Below are 23,845 nucleotides of genomic sequence, written 5' to 3'. Positions count from 1 at the left end.
GTTAATGTAAAGCAGACAATCAGATTGCTTTAGCAGCTGATCCTGGACTCCAACACAGGAAGACGTTTCAAAGAGGGAAAGTTCAGGTTCACAGAGGAGTCACGTTTCCGGACTCACTTTTTTTCTGTTTTCCTCTAGGTAAAGTGTGACCATTACTGGCCAGCAGACCAGGATTCCCTCTACTATGGGGACCTCATCCTGCAGATGCTTTCGGAGTCTGTGCTGCCTGAGTGGACCATCCGGGAGTTTAGGATCTGCAGTGTATGTATGACTTCATTTCATCCCATCACCCAGCTCAGAAAGACGAAGGTCACCCGGGAATCCCATTTTTGCTAGTTCCTCTCCTGTCTTTTTAGCCCCTGGCACTTCTGCGTGGGCGCCGCTGTCCAAGTTGAAGGTTTGCGGCGGATTGTTCATCTCATGGCCCTCTCTGCTCTTACAGGAGGAACAGCTTGACGCTCACAGACTCATCCGCCACTTTCACTATACAGTGTGGCCAGACCATGGAGTCCCGGAGACCACCCAGTCCCTGATCCAGTTTGTGAGAACTGTCAGGGACTACATCAACAGAACACCTGGCGCGGGGCCCACCGTGGTGCACTGCAGGTACTCGGCCACGAGGAGCCGATAAAACGGCAACCAGCATCTGGAAAAAGGCAGCAGGGTGGGAATCCAGTGGTGGAGGATTTGTCTGAGCCCAGAGGATGTTGTTACACTTACTTCTTCCTTCTCTCCAACCTCATTCCTTTTCACTGGCTTCTCCTCTTCGGATTTTTCCACATCCCTCGTCTCTCTCACCCTCATTCTCCATCCTTTTCTCTCCCTCTTGCTCTTTTTACTACAGTGCAAAATGCAAAATCCTCATGTGACTTCCAGGCCCTCCATAACTGGTCCCCATCTTACCCCCATCCATATTCCCAGAAACCCCCCTCCCACTCAGCCACGACGACAACCGCACACGCTTATGCGTGCCTCTTGCCATTCTTACTCCTTGTAACGGCCTTATCTCTCTCCTCCAGGTGTAGTAACTAATAACTAGATCCCCTCTCGAGCCCTCCCTTGGGCAAGGAGCATTTGCCATCTCTAGCACCCAGTTTTTCTCTTAAATTTATATTCTCTCTTTAATTCTCTTGGCCTCAGACTGTGTCCATAAAATCAGTTTAACAAGCAATCCACACCTCTCTCTCTCTCTCTCTCTCTCTCTCTTTCTCTCTCTCTCTCTCCCCCTCTCTCCCTCCCTCTCTCGCTCTCTCTGGGGAGCCTAGTGTTTACCTAATTAATGTTTGCAGCAACACTTTGATAGCCCTAACTAAATGGCACTAATAAATATGGAGCAGAGAATTGCTACAGAAAGAAATGTCAAATGCACTCATTTTCTCCCAATCAGCACAGCACCCTAGGAGCCCTGCTTTTATATGTCATTGGAACCCTGATGTTTTTAATAGGAATGTGAGGCACTAAAGAGCTTCCTGCTTTTTGAAGAATGGCAGGCATTTTCACCTAGGACCACTAGAAAACTGTACTTCTTTTTCTTAGAAATATGTGCAGCAAAAATCCCCAAGTTACACACTTTGGGGAGCGATTTGTCAGTTCCTAGTGCAGTTGAAGGGGTTCACACCCTATGATATGCAGTTCTGCTCCTACATATCAGCCCTAGAGAAACGCCCACACAAGTGCAAACGATGGTCACTGCCACAATTTCTAACAGAGAAAAACTAAAAGTAACCTCACTGTCTATCAGTAGGGAGTGAATTAGTGGAAGATGGATTAGCAATGGTTTATGAACTCTATGGAGAAGTTAAAAGAAGTTAGAATAGAAATGAGTGCAAAACAACATGGAAAAAACTCAAAACATAATACTGAGTAGAAACATTGGCAGAAGAATACATGAAACACATTACCATTTGAGTAAATTTTTGAAACATATAACATGAATACGTCATTCATGGTTTTACATTCATATAGGGAAAGGATAAAAACATGCATGGAGATGATGCACACCAGGTGAGAGCCCTACTCACCACTGGTGGAGAGGGGCAGGCAAAGGAAAGGGGTAGAGGCTGGGCTCTAGGTTATATTTCTTTCAGAGAGCACATGCGGAGGAAGAAGTGTTCCTATATCCTCCCATAACTTGGAAGGGAACAGAAAGATTTTGCTAGAGTCTCTGTATGCAGTCAAGAAAGGCCAAGTTAATAAAAAGACTCAGTCTTCCTTCGATCTCTTTTCTAGTGCTGGTGTGGGTAGGACTGGAACCTTTATCGCATTGGACCGAATCCTCCAACAATTAGACTCCAAAGACTCTGTGGACATTTATGGAGCGGTGCACGACCTAAGGCTTCACAGGGTCCACATGGTCCAGACTGAGGTAAGAGTTACAGGCTGAAGCACACAGACCATACTCCATGCCTCCCCTGCCAAACACCCCGAATGCTCAGGGCTTTAATCTGAGAAAGGGAAATAACTGTGACTCATTAGAAACAGGAGCAATGAATATACAGTTTTTCTAGGATTTGTCATTTTAAAACAAATCTTAGTGACCTTGAGGATGATGTGTACCCTTATCTTTGTTGACCTGGCTGTCCAACTTCTGCAGGTGGGTGGGTAGGAAAATAGTTGTTTTTTTTTTAATCAATGCACTGTACATGGGGAAAATGCCAAGCCAGGCCATCTTGAAGATCATTTTCAGATAGGCTGGTGGATGAGCAGAAGAACTTCAGTTAGTGAAGAGAAGAGTCTAATCACTTCTCTCCTCTAGCCTATCCCAGCTGCGCCCCCAGCTCTGATGACACCAAAGGAGGCGGGCACGGATTGCCAAGAATAAGTGCTTCCATTTGTACAGTTCTTTGGCATTTGCAGGGCACTTTTGAACATGTTATCTCATTAGATTTTCACTAACCAGATAAGAAAGTTATTATTTTCCATTTTCAGGATCTTAGAAAACTAAGATTGGGAGGCTAAAGGACTTTAAACAATGGTGAAGTGGCCAGACTGGCCCTAGAACTTGTTCTAGAAAATCCCAAGCCTGGCCCTGGCCAGTTAGCTCAGTGGTAGACTGTTGGCCTGGCGTGCAGGAGTCCCGGGTTCAATTCCTGACCAGGGCACACAGGAGAAGTGCCCATCTGCTTCTCCACCCCTCCCCCTCTCCTTCCTCTCTGTCTCTCTCTTCCCCTCCTGCAGCCGAGGCTCCATTGGAGCAAAGATGGCCCGGGCGCTGGGGATGGCTCCATGGCCTTTGCCTCAGGTGCTAGAATGGCTCTGGTCGTGACAGAGCAACGCCCCAGATGGGCAGAGCATCGCCCCCTGGTGGGCGTGCCGGGTGGATCCTGGTCGGGCGCATGTAGGAGTCTGTCTGACTGCCTCCCTGTTTCCAGCTTCAGAAAAATGCAAAAAAAAAAAAAAAAAAAAGAAAATACCAAGCCCTAAGCAGCAGGTCTCCTGCCCCACAGCCTCCGGGGCAAGTCTTTGTCCCCACACAGACCAGCCATGTCATTCCCTGCATACTTGCCTTCTGAGGCCCAACTTCTCTTACTCTGTTTCCCACATAACTCTGAAAAATCCTCTATTTAATCTTTTCTGAAAATTAAAAACAAAATTAAGTACATTTCATATTATGTTAGTTGCAGGTCTACAGCATAGTGTTTAGACATTTATATAACTTACAAAGTGATCTCCCAATAAGTCTAATACCCATCTCACATCAAAGGTAGTTATTGCAATATTATTGACTATATTCTCTATGCTGTACTTTACATCCCCATAACTATTTTGTAACTACCCATTTGTGCTGCTAAGTCCCTTCACCATTTTCACCCAGATCCCTAACACCCCTCCCCTCTGTCAACCATCACTCTGTTCTCTGTGTCTGAGTCTGTTTCTTTTTTGTTTGTTCATTTATTTTGTTCTTTAGATTCCACATATAAGTGAAATCTTATGGTATTTGTCTTTCTCTGTCTTTTTTTCACTTTGTGTAATACCCTCTAGGTCTATCCATGTTTTCACAAATGGTAAGATTTCATTCCTGGCCCTGGCCGATTGGCTCAGTGGTAGAGCATCGGCCCAGCGTGTGGAAGTCCTGGGTTTGATTCCCAGCCAGGGCACACAGGAGAAGTGCCCATCTGCTTCTCCACCCTTCCCCCCTTTCCTTTCTTTCTCTTTCTCTCTTCCCCTCCACAGCCAAGGCTCTATTGGAGCAGAGTTGGCCTGGGCACTGAGGATGGCTCCATGGCTTCCACCTCAGGCACTAGAATGGCTCTGGCACTAGAATCGCCCCCTAGTAGGCATGCCGAGTGGATCCTGGTTGGGCGCATGTGGGAGTCTGTCTCTCTGCCTCCCCACATCTCACTTAAGAAAAATACACACACAAAAAAGATTTGATTCCTTTTTATGACCAAGTAATATTTCATCGTATATATGTACCACATCTTCTTTATCCAGCTAATGATGGATGCTTAGGTTTCTTCCATAACTTGGCTGTTATAAACAACGCTGCAGTGAACACAGGGGTGTATCAAAATCCTCTCTTTAAAAAAAAAAAAATTTTCATGGTAAAAAACATGGAACGTTCGACATGCTGCTATCTCCTTCCTATAATTACAGTACATAGGAGAACTGCTCAGCAGATGTGCTCCATAGAACCTGGGTGGCCTGCAGCAAAGCTCCCCTGAGCTTTCTAAAACGCACTATTCCTGGCCCTGGCTGGTTGGCTCAGTGGTAGAGCGTCGGCCTAGCGTGCGGAGGACCTGGTTTCGATTCCCGGCCAGGGCACACAGGAGAAGCGCCCATTTGCTTCTCCACCCCTCCGCCGCGCCTTCCTCTCTGTCTCTCTCTTCCCCTCCCACAGCCAAGGCTCCATTGGAGCAAAGATGGCCCAGGCGCTGGGGATGGCTCTGTGGCCTCTGCCTCAGGTGCTAGAGTGGCTCTGGTCGCAACATGGCGACGCCCAGGATGGGCAGAGCATCGCCCCCTGGTGGGCAGAGCGTCGCCCCATGGTGGGCGTGCCGGGTGGATCCCAGTCGGGCGCATGCGGGAGTCTGTCTGACTGTCTCTCCCTGTTTCCAGCTTCAGAAAAATGCAAAAAAAAAAAAAAAAAAAATTAAAATGCACTATTCCCAAAACCATCCCGACCTCTAGTTGTTTTCTTAAGCAGCACATATTAATATTGTACAGAACTCATATTCAATAACACCTTTGGGAAAACACTGGTATCATCGACTCCCACAGGCAGTGCCCATAGCAAGGACCCTGTGCCACCAACACTACCTGGCTTGGGAGTACTTTTAGTACAGCAATTATTTTATTATGGAATATATATATATTTATTATGGAAAAATAGTATTCTGAAATTCTGTCTACCCAAACTCAAGCTTCTGCAATTATCAGTATTCTTTTTTCATATATACCCCCACATATACTGTTCCCATGACTTCACTGGAATATTTATTTAGAGAGAAAGACAGACAGACAGACAGGAAGGGAGAGAAATGAAAAGCATCAACTCACAATTGTGGCACCTTAGTTGTTCATTGGTTGCTTTCTCATATGTGCCTTGACTGGGGTTGGGGGTGCTACAGCTGAGGCAGTGACCTCTTATTCGGGCCAGCTACCTTGGGGTCATGTTTATGATCCCACGCTCAAGCCGTCAACCCTGTGCTCAAACTGGTGGGCCCACGGTCAAGCCAGCAATCTCAGGGTTTTGAACCTGGATACTCAGCATCCCAGGTTGACACTCCATCTGCTGTGCCACCACCTGGTCAAGCTTCACTGGAATATTTCATAGAAAATTCTACTTATCACATAATTTCATCTTTAAATTCTTGTGTGTGTGTGTGTGAATGTACAAATTACAAATAGAGACTCTTTTTAAAATTATAACCACAATATCATCACACCAAACAATTTTAACCATAATTCCTTAATGTCATCTAAATAGTCAGTATAAATGTCCAAAATTTTCTCATAGACGATTTTTCATTCTTATTTTATACCAGCATACAAACAAAATTCACACATTGTGTTTGGTTGAGGTCTCTTTCAAATCTCTCCTACCCTAGAATAATCCTCCCTGTGGTTTGTTTTCCATGCCATATATCTGTTCAAAAACCCAGTCCATTTGTTCTGTAGATTTCCCCACATTCTGGATGTGGCTGGCTACATTTTCATGGTGGCAATATATCCTCTGTCCCCATAGTTTTGTCTGCTAGTGTGAGGCTTGGGTAAATTCAGGTCCCCTTTTTCCCACCACAGTTTTCACGGGTGATGCTGAGCAGTCCCTGTTGTATCCTATCAGGAAGCACTTCATGTTTGTGTCTTTTTCTCAGTGCTGGTGAAACTGACAGCGACCATCCACTCTCATGATCCCCGTATCCCCGTCAGATTTTCACTTACCAGTTGGGGCAACTATTGATGGCTAGTGTCTAGCTCTGTTATTTCATTTAGGGTTGCAGAATTATATCACACTGTTTCATAATGGGTATCCCTCAGCTTTCTCCAAGAGACCACGTGTTTTCCTTCTTTCTAGCCTCAATCTTTTTTTGTCTGTTAAATGAATGAAGAATCATTTTTACAATGACACTGCTAAAAAGTTAGCACCAATGTTTCATTATTAACGTATTTTCACTTTCACAAACTCAAAACTGTACTTAATTTGTAATTTTAATTTAAGGATTTAAGGAAGGTATCACTTTTGAAGTAGTCTCAAAGTTGTGTGTGTGTGTGTGTGTGTATCTGTGTGTCTGTGTCTGTCTGTGTGTATGTTCAGACTCCCTAGTTACTGTCATAGGCTTCTTGGGCCATGTGTCACTTTTATACACCTGCCCAGAGCTCTGGAGACACAGTACAGTGATGAGCAGGCGCCCGGTGTCATAAACACCACTGGGATCACCGGGTGACCTCCAGGGCAGGTGCCAAAGCTCTCCCTCATTTCTGTGGACAAACTCCTTCTTCTCCCTGTTCTCTTCTCCTCTTCCTGCCTCTCTGAGAATTATGTGGCTCTTGTTCCTCAGGTTGCCTTTTCACGGTTTGACTTCCCTGCAGTTTTGCCCTCCAGGCGCTGCCTTTATTCTCTGTGATGCCCCCCACTCCCACGGCTCCAAACCAGGTACATAACCTGTGTCTCTCAAATCCCATTCTCCTTTCACAACATTCACCTAAGTACCTGCCTACCAGAAAGTTCCGCCTGGAAGTCTTACAGTCATCTCAAGCTCAAAACACTCATTTTCTTTCCGAAAACAAACAATAGCAACAACGAAGACGCTGCGGCTCCTGCTCCTTCCAGTTCCGAGTACCAGTGTTTCTGTCCACCTTGCCATGCACCTGATTGCCCAGGCTGAGGGTCTGACTTCTTTTCCTGCGGTCCCCACCTTCAGGCAGTCACTGGGTCCTGCTGTTCTCTCCGCCATCTTTCTCTTTGTTCTCCTCTCTCAGGGCCCCGCCGCTGCCCTTGCCCAGCCCTTTCTCAGTGCTCATGGGGCCACTGCAGTGGCCTCCTAGGGGATCCCATGCCTCCAGCTTCTGCCCCAACAGCTCTTCATCACCACTGCCGCCAGCAGAGTTCTCTAGCTAACTATGTCAACTCCCGGCATAAGAACCTTAGAAAGCTCTCCATCGCTGGTAAAACAAAGTTCACTCTCATCTGCGTGTTCAAGCCTCTTGGTAGCCTGGCCCCGGTTCACTTCTCCATTTCCACGTCAGAACTCCACCTGCCCCTGTGGGGTTAGGGTCCTTCCCCGCCCTGGGCCCGAATCAACCTTGATTCTTCTGTTCGTAATGAAATAAACATTGCAGGAAGACAGAAAATTTCTCCTCCCTTTTTTCTGTAACAAATAAAATCCCAAACAAATGCAGATATTATCTGTCTTGCTTTAAGACTCTGCTGAGGGTGGGCTGTCCCTTCCATCTCAGACACCCTGGCCCAGTGCAGGCAGGGCTCATTGGTGCTGGCAACAAGTGCAGAGTGTAGCCCACAGCTCAGCCCGTGGGGGTGACTGTTCCAGCAAAGGAGGAAGGATATTCTGACCCCTTGGATTACTTTTTTGGGCCCGTGGGGATAGGCAACCTCAACTTTATTCTACCTTGTTTAGAATACAAAGGGATGCAGGTGTTCACAGGTTTTGAGAAATATATCAAAGAGCAAAGATTTCTATACAAAGACGCATTAGCCAAGGGATCTGCAAGTGTGTTTCTCCTTGTTAGCAGCCTTGGGGCAGGCTGACTCTAGGGCAGGGGTCGGGAAACTTTTTGGCTGAGAGAGCCATGAACGCCACGTATTTTAAAATGTAATTCCAGGAGAGCCATACAACAACCCATGTACATTACGCATTATCCAATAAAAATTTGGTGTTGTCCTAGAAGACAGCTGTGATTGGCTTCAGCCACCCGCAACCATGAACATGAGCGGTAGGAAATGAATGAATTGTAATACATGAGAATGTTTTATATTTTTGTTATTTTTTTTATTAAAGATTTGTCTGCGAGCCAGATGCAGCCATCAAAGGAGCCACATCTGGCTTGTGAGCCATAGATTCCTGACCCCTGCTCTAGGGACACAGTCAGGTGGAGCAATAATGTGTTAAAGAACTAGGGCAGTTGGCTCAGCGGTAGAGCATCGGCCTGGCGTGCGGGGAACCCGGGTTCGATTTCCGGCCAGGGCACACAGGAGAAGCGCCCATTTGCTTCTCCACCCCTCACCCCCTCCTTCCTCTCTGTCTCTCTCTTCCCCTCCCGCAGCCAAGGCTCCATTGGAGCAAAGATGGCCCGGGCGCTGGGGATGGCTCCTTGGCCTCTGCCCCAGGCACTAGAGTGGTTCTGGTCGTGGCAGAGCGACGCCACGGAAGGGCAGAGCATCGCCCCCTGGTGGGCAGAGCATCGCCCCTGGTGGGCGTGCCGGGTGGATCCCGGTCGGGCGCATGCGGGAGTCTGTCTGACTGTCTCTCCCCATTTCCAGCTTAAAAAAAAAAAGAAGAAGAAAAAAAAAAAAAAGAACTAGGACAGTAGTGGGATTCAGCTGATTCATACCGGTTTGCCAGAACTGATACCTAATTTTTGAATTCAGCAAACTGGTTGTTAAAATGGCACTTGTAATCAGAGTTCTCTCTTAAGGCAGGCGCCTGGGCAGCCACCTAACGTGGAAATCACAAATTTACATTCCTTACTCTTTTTTTTTTTTTTTGTATTTTTCTGAAGTTGGAAACGGGGAGGCAGTCAGACAGACTGCTGCATGCGCCCGACCGGGATCCACCCAGCATGCCCACCAGGGGGCGATGCTCTGCCCATCTGGGGCATCGCTCTGCCGCAATCAAAGCCATTCTAGTGCCTGAGGCAGAGGCCACAGAGCCATCCTCAGTGCCTGGGCAAACTTGGCTCCAATGGAGCCCCAGCTGCGGGAGGGGAAGAGAGAGACAGAGAGGAAGGAGAGGGGGAGGGGTGGAGAAGCAGATGGGTGCTTCTCCTGTGTGCCCTGGCCGGGAATCGAACCTGGGACTCCTGCACGCCAGGCCGACACTCTACCACTGAGCCAACCGGCCAGGGCCTTTCCTTACTCTTTTTTAACGTTCATCTGCACAACAGAATATACTAAGCACCTGTAGTAACACTCATTTCGTCCATAGGTGAAAAAAATTTGACAGAACTATGCTTGTAATATTTATTTATTCATTTCCTAAAACTCATTATACCTTTGAATCCAATCAAACCAATCTTACCTATAGGAGTTTAACTACCTATGCTAGTTTAACATGTACATGAGCTAACACATTTGGGTCCTAAAAATATTTTATTAACATTTTAAAACTCTTTTCTATAACATAATCTAGTCTTGTGTACCTCTTTTATTGTTCTTATTTAAGTATTAAATGTATGAAAGAATAAACTAGCTTTTGGTATATTATTCTTTTATACTTAAAACAGTCATTACGGTAGAGAACCAGTTATTAAATGATTTGAATCCCACCACTGAACAAGGGTGATAGTCACAGTGTGTCAGTCTCATCTTTCCATGAGAAAGAAACAGTGGGTTGTTGTAGAACTGAGGATCTTAGTGCCAATTTGGGGGATTGCCCTGGCAGCTTCCTGTGACCCATGAACCCTACATTTTATCTATACTAGACTTCTCACAGTTTCCATAATTTAGAATGTCCCACTTCTTTGCTCAAATTCTTACAAATGTCACCTTTTCTCTAGCTTGACATTCGTCACTCCCAGAATTGAATCTGATGGCTTTTTTGTTGTTGTTTTTTTGTGTGTGACAGAGACAGAGAGAGACAGGGACAAACAGGAAGGGAGAGAGATGAGAAACATCAATTCTTTCTTGCGGCACCTAAGTTGTTCATGGATTGCTCTCTCATATGTGCCTTGACCAGGGGGCTACAGCAGACCTTGGGCTCAAGCTGGTGAGCCTTGCTCAAACCAGATAAGCCCACGCTTAAGACCTCGGGGTTTTGAACTTGGGTCCTCCACATCCCAGTCTGATGCTCTATCCACTGCGCCACCTCCTGGTCAGGCTGATGGCTTTTTCTTATGTGTGATGCTTTATACACAATTCTGCTTTATATTTATTATGTTATAAGTATTTGTTCAGATATCTGCCCTTCTGCTAAACTCTGCACTCATAAACCATGAAAAGGCATTAAGTATAATTCTATAAAAATTACCTAATTTTACAATTATTGGCAAAATTGAATGGAACTGAGACTTCACCAGTTAGATAAAGAGATCCAAAAAATGATCTTTTATGATCTGAAGTTTATATATTAAACTTTGTCTACTTTTTGTGAATGAAGTGGGAAGCACTTTAACAACCTGAAGGTTTTAGTAGTAATTATTTTCCAAGGGACATTCTATTGGGAAAAAAAGATGTATATATATATTATATATATTATTATGTGAGGCGTGGGAATGCAGAGAGACAGACTCCCCCATGTGCCTCTACTAGGATCCACCTGGCAAGCCCAGTAGGGGGCAATGCTCTGTCCATCTGGGTCCGCTGCTCCATTACTCGCAACCAAGCCATTTTAGCACCTGAGGCAGAGGCCATGGGGCCATGCTCAGTGCCTGGGGCCAAGTTATTCAAACCACTTGAGCCGTGGCCATGGGAGGGGAAGAGAGAGAGAGAAAGGATATGAAGAGGGGTGGAGAAGCAAAAGGGCACTTCTCCTGTGGGGCTTTTGCTTCTCCTGTGTGCTGTGACTGGGGATTGAACCTGGGACTTCCACACACGGGGCAAATGCTCTACCACTGAGCAAACCGGCCAGGGTAAAAAGAAGTTGTATTTAAAAAACAAGGCAAATGAATGAATATTAACTGGTTTCAAAGCCCACGGTGGACCACTGCTGAAGAATTTATTAATAAGACATAACATAGAGGTACTAGAACCCATTCACTGCTGATGCCAAGGGCCCAAAGTCATTTAATATCTCTGTAGAATTGGAAATGTGGTCATGCTCTGGATGGGAGGAAGCTGGGAAGTGTCAGTCTATAATTTCGTGGATGGTTTTTGAGACAGCAAAGAGACTGCCTGTACTAACAACCATTTTCTGGGTAGCACCCTCCTTGAATTTTCAAGATTGAGGTGGCAAAACAAGTGAGCAAGGCTTGTAAGCAGAAAGGCAAAGGACAGTTCATATTAACGCGGGTCTCATTTATGATTGTTTGGTTTTTTTAAATTTTCCTAATGATGATACCAGTTCTACCTGATCAAGTCCCATAAGTAGACAACCAAGCTAGCGTCCAGTCAAGAGCAATGCCTAGTGCCAACCCATAAAAGAAAATCCCCGTTTGCTTTTACAGATAGTTGGTGAGGGAAGATCTTACAGTTTCACTTGTGTCTCAACCCTGTGAAATACTATAAGGCTGACCACTTTGATCATGGGGGGCCATCTAATTGACAGCAACACAAAGTCTTATACCCTTCAATAGTATAGTGGCAGAAGATGCTAGTTGTAGAACAGACCTTTGCCTCCTTTTTTGAGATGGGGAAACTAAGGTCCCGAGAAGCCTCATGATTCAGCCTTTGGCAGCTGGATGCAGACTACATGCCCAACACCCCTCCGTGGTATTGTTCTTCTGCCACCCCACCCCTCCCTGGAGCAGTTGCTATGCCATTAAAGGAGACAAGCGCCAGGTTTACACAGACACGCATCCCCTTATTAGAGAGCTCAGTTGGCAGTACAGAACTGGGCTCACGGCACAAGTTTAGCTGCCTGCGACTGAGGAGGCAGTCTATAGAGACTGCCTCCATAGGCAGTCTGTTATCTATGGAGATCTTTGTGGTGTCTTTATAGTCACCAAACACTGACTTATCTATATTTGTTTCTGTTTGCAAAATAATTAGTCCTCAATTAGTTGACAGTTGGGTCTGTCCTTACAGTGTAACCCTGTATAGTTCTCTGCAGTCAGCCAACATCTTTGAGATTCTTTCATGAGCCAGACTCGAATGCTGAGAGAACCAATATAGACACTGAACTTGTCCTCCAAGAACTGATAGTACAGTGGTATCTGTTATACATGTCTCCTTTTTCTCACTGTACTCCCAAAGAAAGGAAATAAAAACAATAGAATACATAGTGAAATGATTTTGTCATTCAATAATGCAATGAAATTAGGATTCATCTAAGAAAACTGGTATATTAAAAAGAACATGAACTTTGAAGTCACATATTCAGGATCAATTCCTAGCATTCCATCTCTTAGCTGTGTGACCTTGGAGAAGTTACTTAACTTCTCTGCATCTCCATTCATATGGTTGATTATATCTACTTCACGAAGTTGTCAAAATTATCAAATGAAATAATTTATGTAAAATGCATAACATGGTATTTGGCATTCATTCATCTATTTAATAAATATTTGTGGAAGGCATATTATGTGCCAGACATAGTAGTAGGCCCTCATAGAACATAGTCTGTAAATCAGGGGTCAGGAACCTTTTTGGCTGAGAGAGCCATGAATGCCACATATTTTAAAATGTAATTCCATGAGAGCCATACAACGACCCGTGTACGTTACCCATTTCCAATAAAAATTTGGTGTTGTCCTGGAGGACAGCTGTGATTGGCTCCAGCCACCCGCAACCATGAACATGAGTGGTAGGAAATGAATGGATTGTAATACATGAGAATGTTTTATATTTTTAACGTTATTATTTTTTTTATTAAAGATTTGTCTATGAGCCAGATGCAGCCATCAAAAGAGCCACATCTGGCTTGCGAGCCATAGGTTCCTGACCCCTGCTATAAATATATATATATATGCATGTAGGAAAGAATGAATAAACACCATCTTGGTGGTAATAGAAAGCAGTCACTCTTCTATGTACTAGAGACCATTAGTGAAGTGATGATCAAGAAGTTTGCTACCTGTATAAGATCTCATTACTGTTATATTTAGTGAGAATCTCTCATATTTTTTATGCTTGAGAACTTGTTGGCCTCTGACATGTTTTCTGCTTTATTGTAGTGTCAGTATGTATACCTACATCAGTGTGTAAGAGATGTCCTCAGAGCAAGGAAGTTACGGAGTGAACAAGAAAACCCCTTGTTTCCAATCTATGAAAATGTGAATCCAGAGTATCATAGAGGTAGGTGCTTACTTCACTAACTTATAGGTTCATTTATCAGGATGTGATTGATCTGGAAACCACTGAAGACCTAAAGCTCTTCAAACATGCACCATGTATTTCTTTCTGCCCAAAGACTTGAGGGAAAGGCCCTCACAGGATGGCAACAGGGAAGAGAGGCAGCCCGGGGCAGGGACTCCCATAGTTAGTACTGAATCCAGCTGGCCTAGGAAGCCCTCTACTGCACACTCTGCTCAACATTTATTTTCTGAGAGCTAAGACTCACTGCTAGGGTGGATCCCTTGAAATGACAACTGAGAGTTCAAATTCTAAAATCTTTTTGGAGAAAAATTTGTCCATCTGTATCAAGGTCTTTAATATGTTCTTATTTTGTCACCTCGTAGTCCTACGACCACCCTAAGTACTGAAAAACTTGATGCATGAAGTTTTTTCATAGTTAAATTATTTCAGTGAAAAAAACCTAAATGTTTAACATTGGATGACTAAGTAGTACACATGGTACATCCACTGACTAGAATTCAATACCGTTATTAAAAGTTATATTTTTGAGGATATAATAACATGGATGTTCTTATATATTAGAAAAACAATGTAAAACAACACATGGTTGGGATGGGGGGGGAGACTGAAAAGAATAAATTCAGTAGGAAAAATATACAAACTTTATAAGGCACTGCTTTGATCAGACAATAATTACTTGACAAATGAAGGGCCGACATGTCTCTTCCCACTCCAGACCATCATTGACACTTAATTTAACACATAAGTTTATTGTGAATTTGAAATTGCATTGTATTAGTATTTCTTGCCGCCTAACAAATTATCCCAAACATTTATTATCTCACAGTTTCTGTAGATCAGGAATTTGGGAGGGGCTTAGCCAAGTGGTTCTGGTCCAGAGTCTCTGATGAGGTTGCAGTCAAGACATTGGCCAGGTCTACCACCATCTGAAGGCTCGACTGGGGCTGGAGGTTTCACTTCAAGGGGGGCCACTACACGGCTGTTGGCAGAGGTTCCCTGCCATATGGACCGATAGCCATCTGTACACCAGACCATTTTCTTTTGGAAAAACATTATTTCAGAGCTATTTTATATATGTGTCTGAATGATCTTCAGTTGTATTTCACTCTCTGCACCCTCTATACCCATTATTGGTAAACTGTAAAGCACAAATACATGAGAAAGCTGCTGTTTAATGGAGTCTGTTGTAAATCAGATCAAGATCATTCTTTTGTTTGTAAATAATTACCCCCTGATTTATCTGTAGAGTAAATGAACATGAACGTGTTTTGCATGTCAGAAGCTTTCAGAAAGAAGCTCCAGGAAGGAGGGAGCTCTGGAGATCTCTGAGGTTCTTTGTCTTGTTTTGACTTGTGCAGAGTCTTTTTTGAGTAATCCTGGGTGCTCCTGAAAGAAGCTCGTGATGGTATGGCAAACTCCAGGGGTCTGAAGGTTAGAACTCAGGTCCTAGCTCTGGAACTGACTAGCATTAACAAGCTGTATGACCCCAAGGGAGGTCTTCTTCTTCTCCAGGCCTGTGGGCTCATCTGTGAAACCACAGCGCTTGGATAGGAATCACTAGTCCTTTCCAATTCTAGATGGTTCTGAATGGAATGACTAGGTCCCCAGAGGAACAGTCCCATCTGAAACTATATCAAGTGTTCGTCATTTTTGCTAGTTTTTTCCATTTGCAGTTTTGATAAATAGAACAAACAGCTATGACACACCCTGCTACAGTCTCTAATTATAGTGTCTTCTCTTTCAGATGCGGGCTATTCAAGGCATTGAGAATGTACCCGAAGATATACTGGATAAAAGCTATTCACTGTGTGATTTAAAAACAAAAACAAAAAACTCGCTTCTTGTCCTACAGAGGTGCCAGCTATTTCTATTGATACTATGTATAATTTATTAATCTGGAGAATTTTAAAGAATTTATGTAATTTAAAAGTAACAGATATTATTGTACATAGTTGTATTTTGTAGTCCCTTCTGTAAATATGTATTTTTTCATAATGTTTAATATTAAGCTTTATATAAGACTGTTTTCCACACTAAAGTGTTCATGGGTGGTTCTCCGTAAACCCATTCAGCCTGCATTGCAGGACTGCTGTGGATGGGTGGGGAGGGGTGTAGACGCGGTCCCTGGGCCATGGTTTGTCCCAGTTTTGATATTTACTGAACAGGATAAAGGACAGGGCTGGAGGGAGCGTATAGCACACTGGCTTTGCTGCATTGCTGTGAATCTTGGGATCTAAGGATGATCCAAATGCTGTTTGGACAAATATGACAGTCAAAAAAAGGATTGGGAGGAGGGGGAAGGGATTAAGTAGCACCAAAGCTGAAGGAGGTGGTTGTGCCTAAAGTAGTTACTCTCTCTTATTTCTCTGGCCAGAGGCTCGAACCAAAGGGGTTAGCTCAGAGGCCTGCAGCGCAGATCCAGGCTGCAGGATGGGGGGTTGTGGTAGAGAAGGATGTAGACAGAAGTGATGACTTCCTTGTATCAAGAAGAATGCCACCCAGATACCCTAAATGGAGCCTAATCAACATGCAAAGCACTATCCATGGTGATAGGAGATTATTTCACTGCCTCGTAGGGTGGAGAGTGGACACACATACCCTTGCTGGAATGGATGTGGCGTGTGACGTACATGCACTAGTCTGTGTCCCATTTCCAGTGGGCTGCATTCCTGCAAAAGTCAAAATTATGCCAGTCACACTCAGTTTTACCTTCAAAAGAAAATTGTTGTGGCAGATTATACTCCTGGTCAAAGAATCTGATATCAACATTTTTATAGAAATGTTCAAAAACATCACATACAGCTAGTTTTTTTTTAAAGTTCAGTATAGAAATATACTTAGTCTAAATATATTTAGACTAAGACTCTTTTAGTAGATCATCGAGGTCAAAATATGAAATAGTCACCTTAAGTTGCATTTAACATAAAAGACACTATACATACTATACCAAGATTAGCTTCAGTTATTAGGCCTATTTTGACTGTGTCACTCTCATGGAAGTTCAGTTCTGAGGGTCTTCCTGGGGAAAATTTGAAAGGCATCTGAATGGAATCCTCATGGCCACCTGAAAAATGAGTCAGGAATGTTGGTCTTTTCCTCACTACAAATTTTTCTGTAATAAACTTAAGAATTGGAGATCAAGTTTGTTGATCTCACAGCTTCATTTGCAAAGAGAACACTTCAAAGTATATATTTTTGTTACGTAAATTTCCATAAGCATTATAAGGGGTGTCATTTGGCATAGTAATTGAAATTCATTAGATATATTCAAAATAGTTATGTACAGTTATCTGAAGCCACACCCAAACCAGAAAAGTTTCCAAGACTATTTGATGTTTAAAACAGGGAAATACTTTGCAAGAATGAATATGAAGAGAAATAGGAGGACTGTTAAGTTCCCACAGTCTCATTGTACTCGATGCCTTTGTGAATTGACAGTGTCAGGCTTTGATTCTGTTTCAGGGAACTAAGTGGGTCTTCTGAAAATGAAGAGGAAAAACTTATATGTGAGTATGGCAGACGTGCCAGCAGGGAGGAAACAGAAGTCAGAGGCTGATGAGATGTGGTGTCTATTAGGGATGACTTTTCCTACATTGAAAGGTAAAAGCAAGAGAAAAATCTGTAAAATTTTAAACTAATGTTGCTCAGCACAAAGCACATGGATACATGGAAAGGCAAGTTCATTTTGGCTTTTCATTCATTCAGAAAACTTTTAGTAGGTGTCTGCCACCTGCTAGGCAGTACCCTAGAAACTACATGTTTCTACTGACATTAAAGAATGCATCTCAATAAGAGAGTTAGGGGTGTCATTTCTATTTTCAAGTAAGCTTGAAAAAGGGCCTTCCTGGGCCACCTGGCAAGTGCTGATGCTGTTTCTTCCATAGGAAACCACTGGGTCTAGAGAAGAGAGTAATTAATTGCACAAACCAAAAATTGAAACCACAAAAACCTACACATCTGTAGCAATAAATAACACTCACATACCCTGGTGTATCTGAGATGGAATCAGAGTTGTGGAAATGGACATGACAAGGGAAAACTGTATGTCCTTTTGGTCTCATCCAGGAAATATTTATTCTTACCCTCTACCTTTCTAATTTTAAATCTCCTTAGCAACAATTATTTCACTAACTTCCCTCCCGCCACCGCCAAAGACTAAACACATAATCTAGTTGATCTGTTTATTAAATTTAGAAGGGGAGAAAAAAAGGTTTTCTTGACATGCAGCTCAATTGGATGCATTTTAATTTCACCCCATCACATGTGTGCCTTGATAAGCGCTCCATTTCCTGTCATGGACGTCCTGTCTGTGCACCTGTGCGGTCCACTTAAATCATCCGTCTCCAGAGTGCTTTTGAGTTATCAAATCTTGGGAGAGGCCTGTTTTGCATCTTAATAATTATTCATCCAATTTTTTATAATTAACTCGTTTAATCTCTACTCATTAAGTCAATTTTATATTATCATTCTGTTGTTCTCTGGATAGCAGCCAATTTGTTAGCTCTTGAATTAGATTTTTCAAAGACTCATCTCCCTTTCTGGGCCTGCACAGATTTGTCCTGAGTAATTTACCATCCCTTAACGATTATGAGGTCCTATTTTTCAGTACTTGTCCTCCCTTTTGAATACATTTCCTTTCCCAATCGAATGTGATTTTACTTTTTGTTCATTTTATCTCCTTATACTCATTAGTATTTCATAGTCTTTTTAGGCTCCATCTTATGGAAGAGATGACTATGACTTCACTTTTAAATACTAAAATGACCACACCGCACAGACATTTTGGGGAAAGTTTTATTTGGGAGGGTCTTTAAATAATTTTTTTATTATCTCTTGAAAGAAAACCCAAAATAACATGTGAAAATAATGTAAAGGTACTCAACGTCCAGCAATACAACAACAGGCCTTACACGTTACACTTCACAGTTTGATTCTCTTGCCCTAGTGTCTCAGGAAGCAGTATATTATATTCTTCTTTCCTTTTACTAGAAAATTATTGGTCATATACTAAATTTGCATTCACATGCCCTTCTGGTTCTTTGAAGTTGGAATCCTGAACTCATAACCAGCCAGATTTGTCTGACGACAGCAAGTCGTAGGATCTGAGCCCCAACTCTGGAGTCCTCCAGACTTAAGTTTACATCCATGAGCCAAATTTGACCTGGTGAAAGACAGTAAGTAATAAGCTGCTTGTCTGGGGTAGCAGTGCAAGGACTTTCCAGGTTCCTTCTCATTGAGGAAATGAAAGCAATTGATCAGCCAAAACAGAGTAGCAAGAAGAAATGGTTGATCTTCCACCCCCCGCCATTTCTATGAGCAAGTGCTCAACCCTACCTCATTTCTGAAGAGTAAGAATGGAAAAGGCTTCTATCAGCCCAAATTTCCTGAATCTCTGAGTATTTTTAACCCAAGATTTCAAATCACATTGGGTATCCCAAGAATGTTTCACATCAAAGAAAAATCTGTAAACAGCGACTGCCGAAAGCAAGTGAAATGATGCAAAGAAAGGGAAATATTTGAAAAGGAGATCTAACCAGACATCCTCAGGAAGAGAAAATGGCAGCCCTTCTGTGCCTCCAGACTGTTCTTTAAAACTGTCATACGGTTCTATTAGAACTTAGTATCCTTTAGGGAATTAATTCACTTTGATTACATTGGTCAGATAACTTAGCTCAGAAAGTTTCAATCTTTTTCTTCTCAAGGCACATATAAGCTAATTACTAAAATTCTGCAGCACACCAAAAAATATATTTTTTTGCTGATCTGACAAAAAATAGGTATAATTTTGATTCATTCACACCAGATGGCTATTGTGTTGGTTGTTGTCATTTTTTTAATTTGACAGTCTAAGGGAAAAGAGATCAGTTCCCTGGACTAAATAATCAGATATTGCATGTTTTAAAAATTCTTGCAGCACATCATTTGAAAAAATCATAGATTTAGTTGATTAAACAATTGAATTGAGTCTTTTAGTTTTGTAAATTGACCAGGTATTTGACTAAATTGACTGATTTTGGAATTCTGAACACATTATTTTAATTAATTTTTTTTTTTACTTTTTAATTATTTTATTTATTCATTTAGAGAGAGGGGACAGAGAGAGAGAGAGAGAAGAGGGGAGGAGCAGGAAGCATCAACTCCCATATGTGCCTTGACCAGGGAAGCCCAGGGTTTTGAACCGGCAACCTCAGCGTCCCAGGTCGAAGCTTTAACCACTGTGCCACCACAGGTCAGGCCTGAACACACTATTTTAAATTCTTGCAGTGGATAAGACCTCTGAAAACATTTGGCCATTTGAATTAAAATGCAGTGTATTATTTGATGCAGCCATGATAATAGCAAAAATCTGTTCTGTTCTAAAAATGTTTCTAGCAATGAAAGTATTTCTGGCTAAAAGAATACTCTTCACTTATAGGAAGTCTCCCAAGGAATAAATTTATGCAATATAACAAGGCACTTTATTTTTTTTAAAGGTTGTCTATATAGATACATTCATAAGATAAGGAAATTGTTGGTGAATGCTCCTAAAATAGAGATTTAGGTAACAGAAACAAAAGAAATCTACCAACAGTTTTACCAAAGATTATTTTTATAACCTACGTGCCAATGTACGTGATCTTATATTAGCTACCAAAATACGTTGTTCAAAACTGTGAATAATGTACGACAAATGTAATATGTCCTTTCTAGAATATTCACAAGAAAGGTTAGTTATGGCTGTTTTCTGCCATAAGTAATTTCTTTTAAGAAATACTATTTTTACCCCCCAAGAGTTAGCTTTCTGTTATGTTTGAGATGTTGTATTTTAATAGCTGAGTAAGTAGATAAGCATCCCAACATGAAAGGAACATGTGCAGTTATGGCTTTAGGAGTTTGTAGTAGAGTTGAACACTATTTCATCTGTAAGCTAGCGGGTGAGTCTGCAGTGGCCTTCGTGAAATTTCCTAGTCCCAGCTACACAGACAACCAAGTGAACCAATGTTCTTATCTGAAGAGTTCTTGATCTCTGATCTTCTAGCAGGACTTATTAAGCTTATAAATTCTGCAAGGACAAAGACAAAGTCTTTAAACTCTTCTCTCCTCCTACCTTGTAGAAATTAGTGAACAGCTAATAGATATTCAACATACACTTTTTGAGTCAGAATTGCTCCTGGCTCAATCAATACCCAGAGTCTGATAACACTAATGTCTGTGGTAGTTCATCTGACTGTTCCTTGATTTGTGTGAAGCTTAAATAAATAATGTAAATAAATCCCACAACTGAACTTAATATGTTCTATAATAGAGCACTTTTATGTTTTTAAGCATATATTCTTTCTCTGCAAATCTGGTTATTTAAAATGGCAGTAGATGATTCTATTTTTTCATACTACAGTACCTCTTCCACAATGTTGTGTTTCTAACCAACTCTATTTAAACAAAAAACTTCATTAATCTTTCTATTTAAATTATGTATTTGCTTAATATTTTCATATTTGTAACTGGTCAAAAATTATATATGGTATCTTAAACACCTTCTCAGTAGTACAAGAATAAAACTGTTTGTTCAAGGAAAGTCTCCTGTCTTCTAGTTACCTGTTTCTCACATATCAATTTCTGTCATCCTTACGCTCAGGAGAAAGGTCAGAAGTGACTGCTTTTAAACATTTTTTTTAAAGATTTTATTTATTTATTTTAGAGAAGGGGGGGAGAGGGAGGGGAGGAGCGGGAAGCTTCAACTCCCATATGTGCCTTGACTGGGCAAGCCCAGGGTTTCGAACTGGCGACCTCAGCGTTCCAGGTCGACACTTTATCCACTGCGCCACCACAGGTCAGGCCAGAAGTGACTGCTTTTAAATGAGAAAAATTCTCTAGGCCATTATCATAGAGAACATTGTTCTTTTAACCTTTATTACTCTAAGTGCTGAGTTGGTTACCCAGGGTATTATGTATGTAGAATAAACTCTTAGGTTGACTGTCTTTAACACAACTCTGGTTTTTAGTTCTTTAGTTTATTAGTACCCAAGCCCTCACCTCTCCATTGGTGTGTCCTCAGAGGCGCTTCCCCAGCCGGGTCACTGCCCGTTCTTCACGGGCACTCCACACGTTAGTGGGCAGTGTGACGTTTGGTGAAGAGCTGCTGTGTTGATTTCCAGAATTAATATTTTGCCCTTTTTGCCTTTTTCATATTTCAGTTGAAAGATCAGTGCCCTTCCCAACCTTAGTATTTCATTTTCTACAACTTACAGAAATCTTTATTCTTTTAAAAAATGTACCATAATATATTTACATATTAAATCAAAGCAGTCCTTTTCAACACAGTTTCTGAATTCAAATATTAGGCTAACAAAATAATTTGACCTATGAGGCTAGACTTTTTTTTCCCCCAAAGGAGCTGTTTGCTTCATAGAATTTCCTCTTAAAGAAAAAGAGAGCCTGGCTGATTGATTCAGCAGATGGAATGTCGTCCCCGGAGTGCAGGCATCCTGGGTTCAATCCCTGATAAGGGCACACATGAGAAGTGGCCATCTGCTTCTCTTCCCCTCTCTCTCCTTCTCTTCTCCTCCCTCTCCCCCTCTGGCAGCCAGGGCTCAGTTGAGCTTCAGCCCCAGATGCTGAGGATAGCTCTGCTGGTCCAAGCGTCGGCCTGGGAAGGGGTTGGGGTGGATCCTGGTCAGGGTGCATGTGGGAGTCTGTCTCTCTATTTTCCCTCCTTTCATAGAGAGAGAGAGAGAGAGAGGGAGAGAGAGCGTTACAATTTGAAGTAATTACTTAGTAATTTTGCTGAGGCATCCTCCACAATCGTAAAATGTTAGAGCTGGAAGGACTGCCATAGGGATGAATAATGAAAAAAGCCAGAACCAAGTTGAAAACTGACACAGCAAAATAGGGCAGTGCTGGGATTTAACTGGGTCTACCTGTTACTCGCCAGAAGGACCTATCCATGTGCAAATATAGACAAATATAGAAAGTTCAGGGGCCATCTCTATCATGGAGACAGACCTTCAGTAGAACTTATAACATTTTGTGTGATCATTCCTTTTATTTTTGTATCTCATATGTCTAGAGACATGCATTTGTTAAGCAAATACCAAACTGTATATTAGAGTCACATTTTAGCAAAAGTCATCACAATGTTAGAGCTGAAATATTACTGAATAGGAGAGGAAAGAACATGATTTTCTAACATAATACTATTATAAAATATTATGAAAGCTAAGTAAACCAAACCACCTAAAATCCAGGAGAATTTCTGCAACTATGTTTTGAAAAAATTGACAAGGCATTTAATGTTACCTATAAAAGGATCATTCATAATATAAGGGTAAAACTTAACTAGTAAAGTTCAAGCTTGATTAATAGAGAAAATCATGCAGGGATGGTTCTGTGTAGGACTTAACAAGCATTTACCTCTTCAACAAATGAGGTGACAAACTCCAAAGGTCACACTCACTAAAACATCTCCACAACCCAGAATCTCCCAAGAAATTTTTTTTTTAATTTTATTTATTTATTTTTTACAGAGACAGAGAGTGAGTCAGAGAGAGGGATAAACAGGGACAGACAGACAGGAATGGAGAGAGATGAGAAGCATCAATCATTAGTTTTTCATTGCACGCTGCAACACCTTAGTTGTTCATTGATTGCTTTCTCATATGTGCCTTGACCGTGGGCCTTCAGCAGACCGAGTAACCCCTTGCTGGAGCCAGCGACCTTGGGTGCAAGCTAGTGGGCTTTTTGCTCAAACCAGATGAGCCTGTGCTCAAGCTGGCAACCTCGGGGCCTCGAGCCTGGGTCCTCTGCATCCCAGTCCGATGCTCTATCCACTGCGCCACCGCCTGGTCAGGCCCAAGAAATTTTTATTATTAAAGAAAATGGTTGATTTGAGTAGAGCTCGTATAAAGCTTTTTTATTTCCTGGGGTTTATTGTAATAATGCAAGAACCTCTATATAAATTATCTTAATTTAAATTACTTTTCTCTTCTCTTGGACTTCTTGACCCCAGAAAGAAATTTTGCAATATTTCACTCTTTAAGAAAAAGCTAGCAATGAAATACATTTCCTGTCTCTGCTACCCTGCTGCGAGCCTTTGGTGGCCAAGAAATTTCTATGTCCTTGGACCTCCCAAGGAGCTAAGGCAAAAAACAACCAGGACAAAAATCAAGAACAAAAGACTGACAATACAACTACAGAAACAAAGGGCGTTAAGGATGAGAAAGTTCAGAAGTCAGGGAACATTTCTAAATTCAACCTCAATCGGAAAACTCCACTTGT

At 42.2% G+C, this 23,845-nt stretch overlaps 1 protein-coding gene across 2 annotated transcripts in view; it reads left to right on the top strand.

The window, feature by feature from the left end:
* The window catches only part of PTPRB (protein tyrosine phosphatase receptor type B), a 120,518-nt gene extending 99,385 nt beyond the window's left edge, over positions 1–21,133 (top strand). For both annotated transcript variants that reach the window (XM_066257663.1, XM_066257664.1), the window contains 5 exons: positions 139–261; positions 443–606; positions 2,230–2,365; positions 13,450–13,570; positions 15,336–21,133. In XM_066257663.1, the coding sequence (XP_066113760.1) occupies positions 139–261; positions 443–606; positions 2,230–2,365; positions 13,450–13,570; positions 15,336–15,358 (567 nt within the window). In that variant the 3' untranslated portion in view covers positions 15,359–21,133. The remainder of the gene's footprint in view (positions 1–138; positions 262–442; positions 607–2,229; positions 2,366–13,449; positions 13,571–15,335) is intronic.
* Positions 21,134–23,845: the final 2,712 nt, after the last annotated feature.

Source organism: Saccopteryx bilineata, chromosome 2 (assembly GCF_036850765.1).
Source record: "Saccopteryx bilineata isolate mSacBil1 chromosome 2, mSacBil1_pri_phased_curated, whole genome shotgun sequence".
NCBI lineage: Eukaryota > Metazoa > Chordata > Mammalia > Chiroptera > Emballonuridae > Saccopteryx > Saccopteryx bilineata.
This window is presented reverse-complemented; position numbering and strand designations above follow the sequence as displayed.